Source organism: Podarcis erhardii, assembly GCF_964252035.2.
Source record: "Podarcis erhardii genome assembly, chromosome: 3".
NCBI classification, from domain to species: Eukaryota; Metazoa; Chordata; class Lepidosauria; order Squamata; family Lacertidae; genus Podarcis; species Podarcis erhardii.
Genome location: NC_138507.1, coordinates 24667678 through 24680169, shown reverse-complemented (window position 1 = coordinate 24680169; position 12492 = coordinate 24667678). Strand labels below are relative to the sequence as shown.

Here is a 12492-nt window from a genome sequence, read left to right as displayed (position 1 = left end):
GGTGATGGATGTGTTCTGTGATGTGATTATGATTGGCAGGGCAGGGAACCCAAGGAAACATTGCGCGGTTTCAAGAGCATCTATTTTATTGGATCCAACTTGTGGATCCAACCTCCTCTCTCTCCCTCTCTCTCTCTCTCTCTCTCTCTCCCTCTCTGGCATGCCATTCTCTCTTGCTCTGTCTCTTGACTCCAGTGCACCCTACTCCACCCCCCAACCCCAACTCCTTTGCTCCATTTTTGTCCTTCTGCCTCCAGCTATCCCACATCAGTCCCATTTAACTCAGTAAACTTCCTTATCTTACAATCCTAGCCACAAGAACTTCCCATCAAGCCAGGATCATATTGTTTACTAGCATCATTAGTTTCACTAGTATTTTCAGTCTGTCTCCAATTATAAAATGAACACTATATTATTATTATTATTATTAGTAGTAGTAGTAGTAGTAGTAGTATTAGGAGCAATTTGTGATAGATGTTTGGAACAAAACAGTTTTCTTTTACACTCAAATATAGAAAAAAACCTGGTTTGTTCAGCTGCTTTTAGCTGTAAGAAACCTTGATCAAACTAGTTTCAGATCCTGGTTTGTTCAATAACTGTGTGTCTGTTCCTTATTATTATTGTTGTTATTGTTATTATTATTATTTTCTATACCACCATTCATTCAAAGATTACAGGGTGGTTTGCAATATAAAAACACAAAGAAACTCCATAAATAGTAGCAAAGAAAAACAATATCGCCCCAACACAGTTATTTTATTATTTATTAAATTTCATTGCTAAACGAGTTGAAACTAAAAAGCTGTCCTCAGCTGTCATCCAAAAATAACATCAGAACTGGACAGTCTACTTAGCACACAGCAAACATGCTTAGTTCAGTGATGTTGAAGCATTTTGCTGCATGATAAAAGTGTCAAGAGGTGATGTGGGGGGTGAGGGGGGGACTCTATTAATGTTCAGGTCGTGCCTGCTTTTGAAGTGCTACAGCAGAGTCCATTCCTGACAGAGCAAGCCAACCAAAAAAAAAAACCCAATGCAATGTTGTTGTTTATCTAGATGAGTGAAGCAGAGGTCAATGGGCAATTTGAATCTGTTTGTGAATCAGTGTTTAGTGAAGTTGAAGCTCAGGCCATGGATGCCCTCGATCTGCCGGGTTGTTTCCGAACCAGAAGCCACAGTTACTTGCGTGCCATTCAGGCGGGCTACTCACAAGACGACGAATGTATCCCTGCAATGGCATCTTCCAATATCACCTCAACAATCAGGTCAACAACAGGTAAGATTATCTACGTTCTTCCATTTTGCATATGAAAAGTTGGGAAATGTGAAATCTCTTGTGTGAACGGAATGCGATGTACGCTGTGCGGCCATGACTCTTTCTGTGGGAAAGCACTCGACTGAATAACACCTTTTATTTAGCTCCAACATTGGCTTACATTTTGCATCATCTCATAATTAGGAGCCTCAGCTGTCTATGAACCCTGGTCTGCTTTCTGAGCTCGATGGTATAACCAGTGAGAGCTATAGCAAACATTATCCAGAGTTGGGTGCATCCTGCTCCAACATGTATTTCTTGTAAAAAAGAAAAAGAAAAAAAAGGCAACCATAAATTTCAAAACTTTGATTCCTACATGCATGTGTAGGTTTGCAGCTTTCCATCCTTTAGCCCCAAAACACAGTTGACTGAAGCCTTCCCCAATTGCTTTATTGTCCTCGGATTCCCAAAATGGCTTGGATTGAGAGAGGGCAGGGAGAGAGAGGAGAGTTTTAAAAGCACCATCCCTGCTCTAAGCAGCACACAGAAAGTCTTAGGATTCTGCCTAAGATGCACCATCTGCATAATTTCCCCATTATTTGTCATAAATCATCAGCTATCATTATTATGCCACTCATTTGGCATCCACCTGTTGCCTGAGTTGTTCTTTACCAGCTTCTAGAAGCCAGGCAATGTCCTGTTCTTGTCTTTAACTTGTAATACTCTGTAAATGTCTTTAGTTGTCTCTGCTCTGCTGCTGCAGCTTTGGTTTTTGTCTGATGTGTGAGTTTATTGTAACTATTGTGGATAAATGACGTGATCACAATTCGTTTTGTAAGGCACATTTAAAATAAATCCATTTGTGTACACGGTGGACAGTCAGGTATTTTTCGTTACCTCACCTCAGACCTGGGCTTGCTGATCTGACTGCCTAACACTTAGGTGGGCCTTATTGCTCTAGTACAGACTGTATGCCTGGTCTTCAACCCATTCCTGATAGTCTAAGGTGCCACACTTAAAGTGAGTGGAGAATAACACCATGGAGTGGAAGCAAGAGAAAGTTGCCCTGTACCATATATACATATGGTATCTCTCCCTCTCCCTCTCCCTCTCTCTGTGTGTGTGTGTGTGTACACCCGCTCTTCCACAACACATTTAAGAGGGCATTGGATGTCAGCCTACCTAAGACCTGGTTAAAGGGGAACATTTTCTTCTGGGACCTAAAGGTGTATGTTTCTGAGCACAAATCAAAGTGTTGGTGCTGACCTTGAAAGCCCTAAATGGCCTCGGCCCAGTATACCTGAAGGAGCATCTCCACCCCCACCATTCAGCCCAGACACTGAGGTCCAGTTCCGAGGGCTTTCTGGTGGTTCCCTCACTGCGAGAAGTGAGGTTACAAGGAACCAGGCAGAGGGCCTTCTCGGTAGTGGCGCCTGCCCTGTGGAACACCCTCCCATCCGATGTCAAGGAAATAAACAACTATCTGATTTTTAGAAGCCATCTGAAGGCAACCCTGTATCCAGAAGTTTTTAATGCTTGGTGTTTTTATTATGTTGTAAGCTGCCCAGAGTGGCTGGGGAAACCCAGCCAGATGGGTGAGGTATAAATAATAAAATTATTATTATATTAATGAAGACATCAGATGAACCTTCCTGAGGAAAGCATTCCACAAACAGGGAGCCACTGCAGAAAAGGCCCGTTCTCATGTTGCCAGCTTCTAGACCTCTCATGGAGGAGGCACTCAAAGAAGGGCCTCAGATGATGAATTCAGGATCTGGGTAGGTTCATATGGAGACAGGCAGTCCTTGAGGTATTCTGAGCAAAAAACCAACAACCTGTCAGTCACTCGCAGGAGCTCTGCTGCTTGTCACCAATGGCAGAAACACTGAAAATAAACTTCAGAAAAGAAGAAAAGGATTGCCACTATGTGTGAGGCAGTGGTAAGATGCACAGACCCATATCCCTAAGGTTGCCAGCTGCAAATATCACTCAGTCCCAAGTATAGCCCTTGAATATTTGGGTTGGACTGTGGGATAGGAGACGCACTGTAAGTCTATATAAGGCACCACCAAGCCAAAATCTCATTTATTTGAATCCCATTTATTTCTCTGTCTTGATGCTTCAGTTTTATGCCTTGTATAAAATTGTATCCCTTGATTAGCTGTCTTCTGCTTAAACAAAGTGGCTCTGACTTTGGGAAAATGCCTAACTCTCATTATACACATTTTTTTCCCCCGTTTCCTGAACGTATCAGGTAATTTCTTGCTCAAATACTTCATCTTTCTGTCTTATTAATCTAAGTAAAATGACTTTGGGGGGGGTGGAGTGGGACCATCATTCCAAACATCACCAGATTTAGAAGGCTGAAAATCAGGATTGGCTTGCAGGCACTGTAACACTGTAACTACGGTACTTGAATTATCGGTAACGTTGCACAAATCAGCCCTTGGTTTCTGGGAGAATGCTAGAATGAGTAAAATATTCAAATGGAATATATATCAAATGTCAAAAGAAGTGTAACTATTATGCACTACAGTGTTAAATGAAACTTTCAATTTCCAAAACAAGTTATTAGCTTCTAAATGATGGAGTAACCATTTAATATTTCTGCATTTGAAATGCAGTGGACAGCAGTTTCTTTGCATATTATTTTCACACTTCAAATGACCATTTACTTATTAATCTGAAGCAAGCCAAATTAAATAATAGTGCAGCGCGTTAGAAATAATTTGATATATAGAGTGTCTTTTGTGTAAAAGGCAGAAAGGTCAGAAACTAATTTTTAAAAAATTGTAGCAAATGGGCTCCTTTGAATATTTAGGAAATTTAATAATGTATCAGATTTAATTGTATTTTTATTTCATTTTTTGCTAATATGGCAAATCATAGAAGTGGTTTCCTAGAACTGTAAAATTGTTGCTTGGTGAAACAGGATAACCCTTGCCAATTCTGAAGTTGTAACCCATGTGACTGCACTAATATTTTAATATATAATCTACCCAGAAATAGCAAACAGGCTGCATTTGTAGGGAGTCACATAGATAGTTCAAGCAGAATGCATGCTGTCTCGTCTCATGTTTCAGTACACAGAAACCAGATTGTGCATAAACAAGTCCCCAGAGGCAGGGGGAGTGTTTTGCCATCACTGCTGATCTCTACCCGTGCAAAAATGCTACAGAGTCATGCCTGAGTAGGTCACATAACCTCCCAGCTGTCATAAGTGCCGGCCAATCAAGGTACACATGTTGCTTTCAGGAGCAAGTGATGGAGGATGTGAGATCCAGCTGGAATCTCAAACCAGCTGTGGGATACACTGGTGCTCAAGGAGCCAGATGTGTTCTGGATAACTTCATCAACTGCTGCCGTTACATTTTTGACGTGTGAAACATCTGATTGCCTGCCACTGCCTTGCACTTATCCGTTTCTCACAGTGGCGATGGTTTCTATTTGACCATGTGGCGTTTGCCCTCCTGGATGTGTGATATCATGCTGGGTCATAAGGAAAGGGTTAAATGAGTGTGATTTGATTGGCCAGTGGGAACCCAAGGGGAGGAGTTTGAGTTAGAGTTAGAGTTAGAGTTAGTGTTGTTGAGATGTCAGTCAGGTGTTAGAGAAGAGAGCGGGAGGATAAGTCTGTGGGTTGGGATAGTTTGATGTGAGAGAGTGAGAGAATCTGTTAAGAGGAGTCAAATAGACAGTTGGGATAATCAGTCAGAAGGTATTAGGAAGGTATAGGCCAGTAAAGAAACTGACAAGAAAAATTATCTGAAACCATAAACTTGTTAATGCTTATAAAATAACCTTGTTTATTTGGTTTAATGTTAACAACTGTCTGGACTCCGTGTGTACCCGAGAGAAACGGGTTGGTGGCAGCGGGGAAGCAATCACAGTGGTGGCACAGGGATCAATAGACCGTCAAACGTCCGGGGACCCTGTGTGATCGTCACAGACCATGTTAGGCAAATATCTGCCTATCAGCATTGGAAGGTTTTCGTGATAGGAATTATTATTTCTAAATCATTTTCACTGTGGCACCATGGGAATAAGTGGAAAAACATTACGTTCCAAAGGGACTTTCTAATGTTACTGAGTCCTAGAGAGCTGAAACTATCTTCTTTGGGTTGAAAAGACAAGGTTTCCTGGAGTTGCAGCCATTTGAACCAGCTGCCTTAATATGTCCCCCACCCTGGCTTTTTTAGTTGACCTAAGTTTCTAAGCAGGGGGAAACTACCTGTTCAGAAATATCACAGACCTCGCTGGACTGCACGATTCCTTTGTTTTTTTAATCCCACCTTTCAAGATAAAGACAAACCCCACAAGGCAGTTTGCAAGTAACCTCAACATTCCTTAATAAAATCACAATGAACTAAATCATAGAGAGGGGGGAGGTTGATTGTAGAGGATCCAGAAAAAACTAATTTGGGGGAGCAAAGGTCTGGCAGAGATCACCATTTACATGTGATACAGCCTCAATGTGTTGTTATTGAAAACCGGAGGAGCAACTGGCGAAGCTGGAAAGAGCTATCTCTGTTAATCAGAATGGTTCTTAATTCCTGGTAAACTTGCATGGGATTTCATCCATCTTAAAAAGCGAAAGCAACAAGAAATCTAAGGAGAACTCTTTGGTACTATAGGAAATAAATGAGTTTTGTAGTGCATCTTGAAAACTGTCAAAGAGGTCCTGACAAACTATCAAGAAGAATGAGTCCCAAAGGAAAAACCCCAAATGAAAAAGCTCAGCTTCTGGTCTCTTCAATTTTGATCCTAGGACCGATAGCAGGAGTGTTGCAGCTGATTTCAGCTGCATTAGTGGGATACGACTTGAAGGCTGTTTGTAAAACAAACACCCTCGACCATTCTTGGCTTGCAGTTAAAAGGTTATTGAGAAAGAGCTGGGAACTTTTGCTCTTGGGGTTGATAAAGTGAACAGTAGCTAGATAGCCTCCTGGAAACTGCGCAAGGTTATGCCCCATGGAATTATGCAGATCAATTTCAATCAATCATCTCGCTGACCCCATAAAACCAGCTGTTATGAGGTCAGCGCTTTGGGGGCATCAGACTCTTCTAACTGTAGGTGAATAGCAGGGAACATTTTTTTCCTAATGCCTTGATTCACACAGACACTTTTAGCTACTAAATACTTTTATGAATGTAATTATATATCTGCCTGCATTTCTAAATCCAGTTGAGTCGAAGCATGATCACACAGCAGGAGGGAACATGACACTGCTGGAATCGCAAGGCCCTCAAATATTTCATTCAAGGTCACTCGAAATCCACAGTGCTGGATGCGGTTTTGTCACAAGTGACACTTATTCTAACGATACCTTAAGGATATCTTTACAGGAGGTGCAATTAATCACTGGAACATTATGAGTGCCTAAGAGAATATATTCTGTATACATTCATAGAGCTTTTCCTCTTCCTCTTCTGTTGAGAAAAACGATGCTGCCTTCATAGATTTTACCTCAAAATCCAACATTTAAATGCCTTAGACTTGTTGGCACTTCTTTTGGCAGTCGTCAAATGTAGGATCTCACTGTCATCCAACTGTCAAATGAAGCTTTTCAGTTTGTTCCTTGTGGACAGGTTTCCCACAAAGACAGCTTGGCTGCTGTTGCTGCTGATGATGATGATCTTCTGCCATGTGCAGCCGTAAGGTGTCACTGCTGGTTCAGCTGCTGGTCAGCACAGAGGCTCAGGAATGAGCAGTAAAACTGATTCTTTATTCAAGGAAACAGAATACAAATAGAGAAAACTGCGGCGAGACTGGCCCCAGTAAAGCAGTTGCCAGAACTGATGATCTGGGTCTCACACCTCCTCTAAGTCTCCTCCCCATCCGGCTGTTTTCCCTTCAGTCTTAAACTCCACTGGGGAGGGGCCTCCTGTGAGCTCTGGGCTTGTTGTCCTGCTACATGCAAAAGTCTGAGTCCTTGAAGACCAGGAGGGATGGGAGCTGAATACAGTAGGACTGGCAGGCTCCTGTGAATCTATTGCAGCCTCAGCCCCCTCCTCCTCAGCTGCCTGTCCTACATCTGCAGTGTTTTCTGCCTCTTCTTCTCTCTCACTCAAGCCCATTGCTTGTTCAGCATCCAACTATTCTGCGTCTGTCCCCCCTCCTCATCCTCTGTCTCAACACCTGGCTTGGAGCCTTCCCCTTCTGAGGCTTCCTTAGGGGGTTCTCCTGCTGGAACCATTCCTCTTCATCCAGCCAGTCTCTGACATAAGGGAAGATAGGGTGAGCGGACTCCTTGAATGTGCTCCAGAATCCTTTGTGACGTACAATGACACATGACAGACAAGTAGTGATTTCTCGGCAGAGAAATCCAAGTGACAAGTGTTCAGGAGGGCTGGTCGCAGCCCCCAAGTCCTTGCCTCTTATTGGCTTAGCAGGCGCTGCCCTCCCTAGCCGGGGAGCCTGACACGGCTAGAGGTGGACACAGCGCCAAGTGACCATCACACACACACCCCGGCCACACCAGAAGATGCCAGCTTTCCCGAACCCGCCGCAGCTTTGCCATTCAGCAAGGGCCACCCACCCAGAGTCCCAGGTGAGCGGATATTCTCAAAGGAGAATTTTGTGGATTTGGGCAAGCAATTTCATTACAGCTTTCGTTTTGCAAAAACATGAAATTTGGTGTTAAAATTCCTGACATCCTTGTGACCACTGCATGTGTGCATTTAAGGGAATAATAAAAAAGAACAATAAAATGAATACATACCACCAGGGTCTCCACTGCTATGATTCACTCTGCGACTCTGCTTAATTAGTGCTGCTGGAACTCTAAGGAATTAGGTTGACACTTTATCCTCTGCAAAAAGTATAGAAAGCCTGTGTGACACAGTGTTTATAGATTTTGAGGTTGTGCCAGCTTTTGCTGCACAGAACGTTAAATTCTGTTTCCTATCAGATAGAAATATGGATTGTCTAGAGAGAGAAAGGGGTAGGGGGACACAAAGGAGCTGCTGTCAATAATTCGCTTCAGGATGCTAACTGCTTGCTGCACTATAATTTATTGTTAATTATCAGAACTAAAATAGAAGCCTTTTTTGTCATCTATTGAACATACCTTGAGTCTAGTGTTGCCCACATCTCTCTCTCTCTCTCTCTCTCTCTCTCTCTCTCTCTCTCTCTCTCTCTCTCTCTCTCTCTAATACAAGTATCCAGGTGGGTAACCTTGAGATCTTATTTGATTTACAACAGCATTAACTGCATACGCAAATATTACCCTTTATGCTAAGTGTTCCTGTGTTGGCAAATGGAGTTTATTTTTGTGCAATGCACTTTTTGTGCACAGCTTTTCAATGGACTTGCAGATTTTACAAATTTGTAGAATTGTAACGCCCTTTGAAGAAAAAACAAACAATGCTAGTTTAACCTATTTAACCAGTGTTAAGACGCGGGTGGCGCTGTGGGTAAAACCTCAGCGCCTAGGACTTGCCGATCAAATGGTCGGCAGTTCGAATCCCCGCGGCGGGGTGCACTCCTGTCATTCGGTCCCAGTGCCTGCCAACCTAGCAGTTCGAAAGCACCCCCGGGTGCAAGTAGATAAATAGGGACCGCTTACTAGTGGGAAGGTAAACGGCATTTCCGTGTGCGGCTCTGGCTCACCAGAGCAGCTTCGTCACGCTGACCACGTGACCCGGAAGTGTCTGCGGACAGTGCTGGCTCCCGGCCTCTAGAGTGAGATGAGCGCACAACCCTAGAGTCTGTCAAGACTGGCCCGTACGGGCAGGGGTACCTTTACCTTTTACCTTTAAGATGCGTGCACCAAGATCTGGCTGGTGAGCATATGTATATGTGAATTTCATCCTATCCTCTGAACATCTTTGACCTTGCTCCTTCTTTGGCTTCCTCTTTGTGCCTCACCTGGCTATCCCATTCCTGTTAAGAATACCCAATATTAGGGTTGCCATACATCTGGGAAAACCACTTTTGAGGGGCCAAAATGCCCATCCGGACAGATTTTTACATTTTAAAGGAAATGTCCGGGTTGTCGGGGATGGGGGAGTTGGGTTCAGTTGGTTTGGGCTGCTTGGGCTCCGGCTGCTTTGCACTCCATGGCCGCTGCCAGTCCGAGCTGGGGAACGGGGTACATGGGCGTGGCATTGGCTGCCACCCACTCACCTCTTTCCAAGGCCCAGGCTGTTGGGTAGGGTTGTTCTTTAAGGTATGGCAACCCTACCCAACATCATTTCATTGGTACCTTGGGTTAAGAACCTAATTCGTTCTGGAGGTCCGTTCTTAACCTGAAACTGTTCTTAACCTAAGGTACCACTTTAGCTAATGGGGCCTCCTGCTGCCGCTGCGCGATTTCTGTTCTCATCCTGAGGTAAAGTTCTTAACCCGAGGTACTACTTCCAGGTTAGCGGAGTCTGTAACCTGAAGCGTCTGTAACCTGAAGCATCTGTAACCCGAGGTACCACTGTATTAGACTCTTTCCTTTGTGCGGTTTCCCCTATTTTCCTTTTCCTCCCAAAGGCCTACAGCTCCCACAATCTCTTGCAGCCCCACAATTTTTCTTCCATACAAATGCTGCCAATATACAGATTTCTCTCTCACACACACACATATGAATGGGTCAAGTTAGATTTCTTAGTATTAATACGTCACTAACAATTAACTTAATTATTAAATTTGTAGGAAAATGGTAATAGCGCATGGTTTACGCCATCGTATTGTTCTGTTATGAATCACCTTCCATAGAAATTTCAAGGTAATTGTCGTTCGTACAATGAGGACAACTTAATATAGGTTTAAAAGCAAGACGGGGGAAAATAACTGAAGATAGGTTTGAAACAATACCAAGGCATACCCAAGGCACGCACACACACAAAACAATCCAGCCAGCTGGTGAAAATGGAAAGTTCAAATAGTGGGTGCTTGCCATATCTTAGTAGAAATGTTGCTTCACAAAACAGGGGAAGCCACGCCGAAAGCCCTGCTCTGAGTCATGTGTTCTAGAGGCCTGTTATGCAAATAACAAAATTAAATGAGAACAAAATTAACATACCCCTTCCCACCTCTGCTTTTAAAAAAGGCTGGCGTGTGGAAGGAACAAAATTCTTCTCAGTTAGCCAGACAAAACAGGGGAAGAAGAACATCAGGAGCCCACCGTGGAGAAGCTGGGTCATCTGTTGGGGCTCTGAGGGTCATTTCCATTTGGAATAAATAGCTGAGCTTTTCTTCAAACATGTTATCATTTCTTAACCCATTATTTAATGTAGCAGCAGAATCAGAAGATAAGTGAATGGATGGTGAGTTAAACACTGAGAGCAAAAGAATAATGTAAAAGTCATGAAAGTTATGTAAGGAGAAGAATGGGAAGCAATGGGTTACAATTAGGAGTTTTATTCGACTGAGTAATCCTAAACTCGTGAGAAATTTATGAATAACCAATTATGGGGTGTTAAATCTCTGTTACTGTTCAAATCTGTGCTCAGGAAACCGAAACACTACGCTAATTTATAATATATATATATAAAATATAAAATTAAATTTGTTTACATTTATATATTATATTAATTTAATCTTCTGGTATAAGCATCTGGTATCTATATGGTAACACAAACATCTACATAAACAGGAAAACTTTTGCCATATAGTAAAAACACCATAAGAGAGGAGGCCAACTGCATCTCCTGTGACAAAGTGTTCCACAATTTAAAGGTAAAGGTAAAGGGACCCCTGACCATTAGGTCCAGTCATGACCGACTCTGGGGTTGCGGTGCTCATCTTGCTTTATTGGCCGAGGGAGCCGGCGTACAGCTTCCGGGTCATGTGGCCAGCATGACTAAGCCACTTCTGGCGAACCAGAGCAGCGCATGGAAACACCGTTTACCTTCCCGCCAGAGTGGTACCTATTTATCTACTTGCACTTTGACGTGCTTTCAAACTGCTAGGTGGGCAGGAGCAGGGACCGAGCAATGGGATCTGACCCCGTCGCGGGGATTTGAACCGTGACCTTCTGATCAGCAAGCCCTAGGCTCTGTGGTTTAACCCACAGTGCCACCCGCGTCCCTTGTTCCACAATTTAGGTTGCAGAATTTCATTCTGGGCATTTCAAAACAGAGGACAGAAATGTCTTAAGTACAGCTTTTGAGTGACTGTCAGTGAAATGAATAATTCATGTTGTAGTCCTCCTGTCATTTATATGGCTTTGAGCCAGACACGCTCCTCAATTTATGGAAAGAGCCAAAGTCCAGCAGAGGGTCCCAGTGGAGGAAATGGGGGAGGTGATATTTGTTGATTCCCTCTTCCTTCTGCAGCCCCCAGGGCCATATCCCACACCTGTTCTAGACAGTCCCACAGGAGAACACAAGAGGAAGACAGAGTTCCACTTACAGGTACACTTAAGCAAACCTTAGCTCTGTTTTTCCTGCTTCCCTTTTTCTAAAAAAGGAAAGAAAAGGCAAGCAGATTGTGAAAGAAGATGTCTCTGACTTCCTTTAAAAAAAAACCAAAAACCCAACAACCCACATGTCTCTGTGGAGTATATTCCCTAAAATGAGACAGGACGTCATAGAAGAATCTTAAAAGGGGTCATTATTTAATTAGAAAATGACATATTTACAGCTAAAACTGTCATAACTAAAAAAAAAATTGAATTTGCTTTCTAAAGTACAGCCATAAATCAGAGTGAGTGAGTTCCATGTCTGTACTGAACATGAGACGTTTATAAATCAGTGAGGTAAATCCTATTTACCTCCCATTTGTTGGCAAATGTCTGAAAATCTCCCCGCTTTTCACCTTGGAGCACGCCAAATTATAAACTTGCTTAAATGGTTTCCCCAACTATTAAGGCCAGATCTTTGCTGAGGTAGGAATGGTTCTGTTGGGTTCCATGCTTTTTGTGCAGATGGATATAATCCAGGAAATGTAGCTCTTTGTACTCACAGAAACTACCGTATTTTTCGCCCCATAGGACGCACCTAGTTTTTTGGGGGGGAAATAAAGGGGGTGCTCTGCGCTAATCCCAAAGCTTGGGGCGTGTGGAGCTCAGCGCGCCCCAAGCTTCTGACTGCAGGCAAGGTCTCCGCTAGCCGTGGGAGAGCCGCGCGGCACTCCCACGGCTAGTGGAGCGCAGCGCTAATCCCGAAGCTTGGGGCGTGCGGAGCTAAGCGTGCCCCAAGCTTCTGGGTGCCGGCAAGATCTCTGCTAGCCTTGGGAAAGCCGCACAACTTTGCGCGGCTCTCCCACGGCTAGCGGAGCACTGCGCTAATCCCGAAGCTTGGGG

General features: G+C 43.5%; 1 protein-coding gene across 10 annotated transcripts in view; it reads left to right on the top strand.

Moving 5' to 3' along the window:
- Positions 1–12492, top strand: part of DLGAP2 (DLG associated protein 2) — a 412887-nt gene that overhangs the window by 353463 nt on the left and 46932 nt on the right. For all 10 annotated transcript variants that reach the window (XM_081856886.1, XM_081856887.1, XM_081856883.1 and 7 more), the window contains one exon: positions 1057–1276. In XM_081856886.1, coding sequence (XP_081713012.1) covers positions 1057–1276 — 220 coding nt within the window. The remainder of the gene's footprint in view (positions 1–1056; positions 1277–12492) is intronic.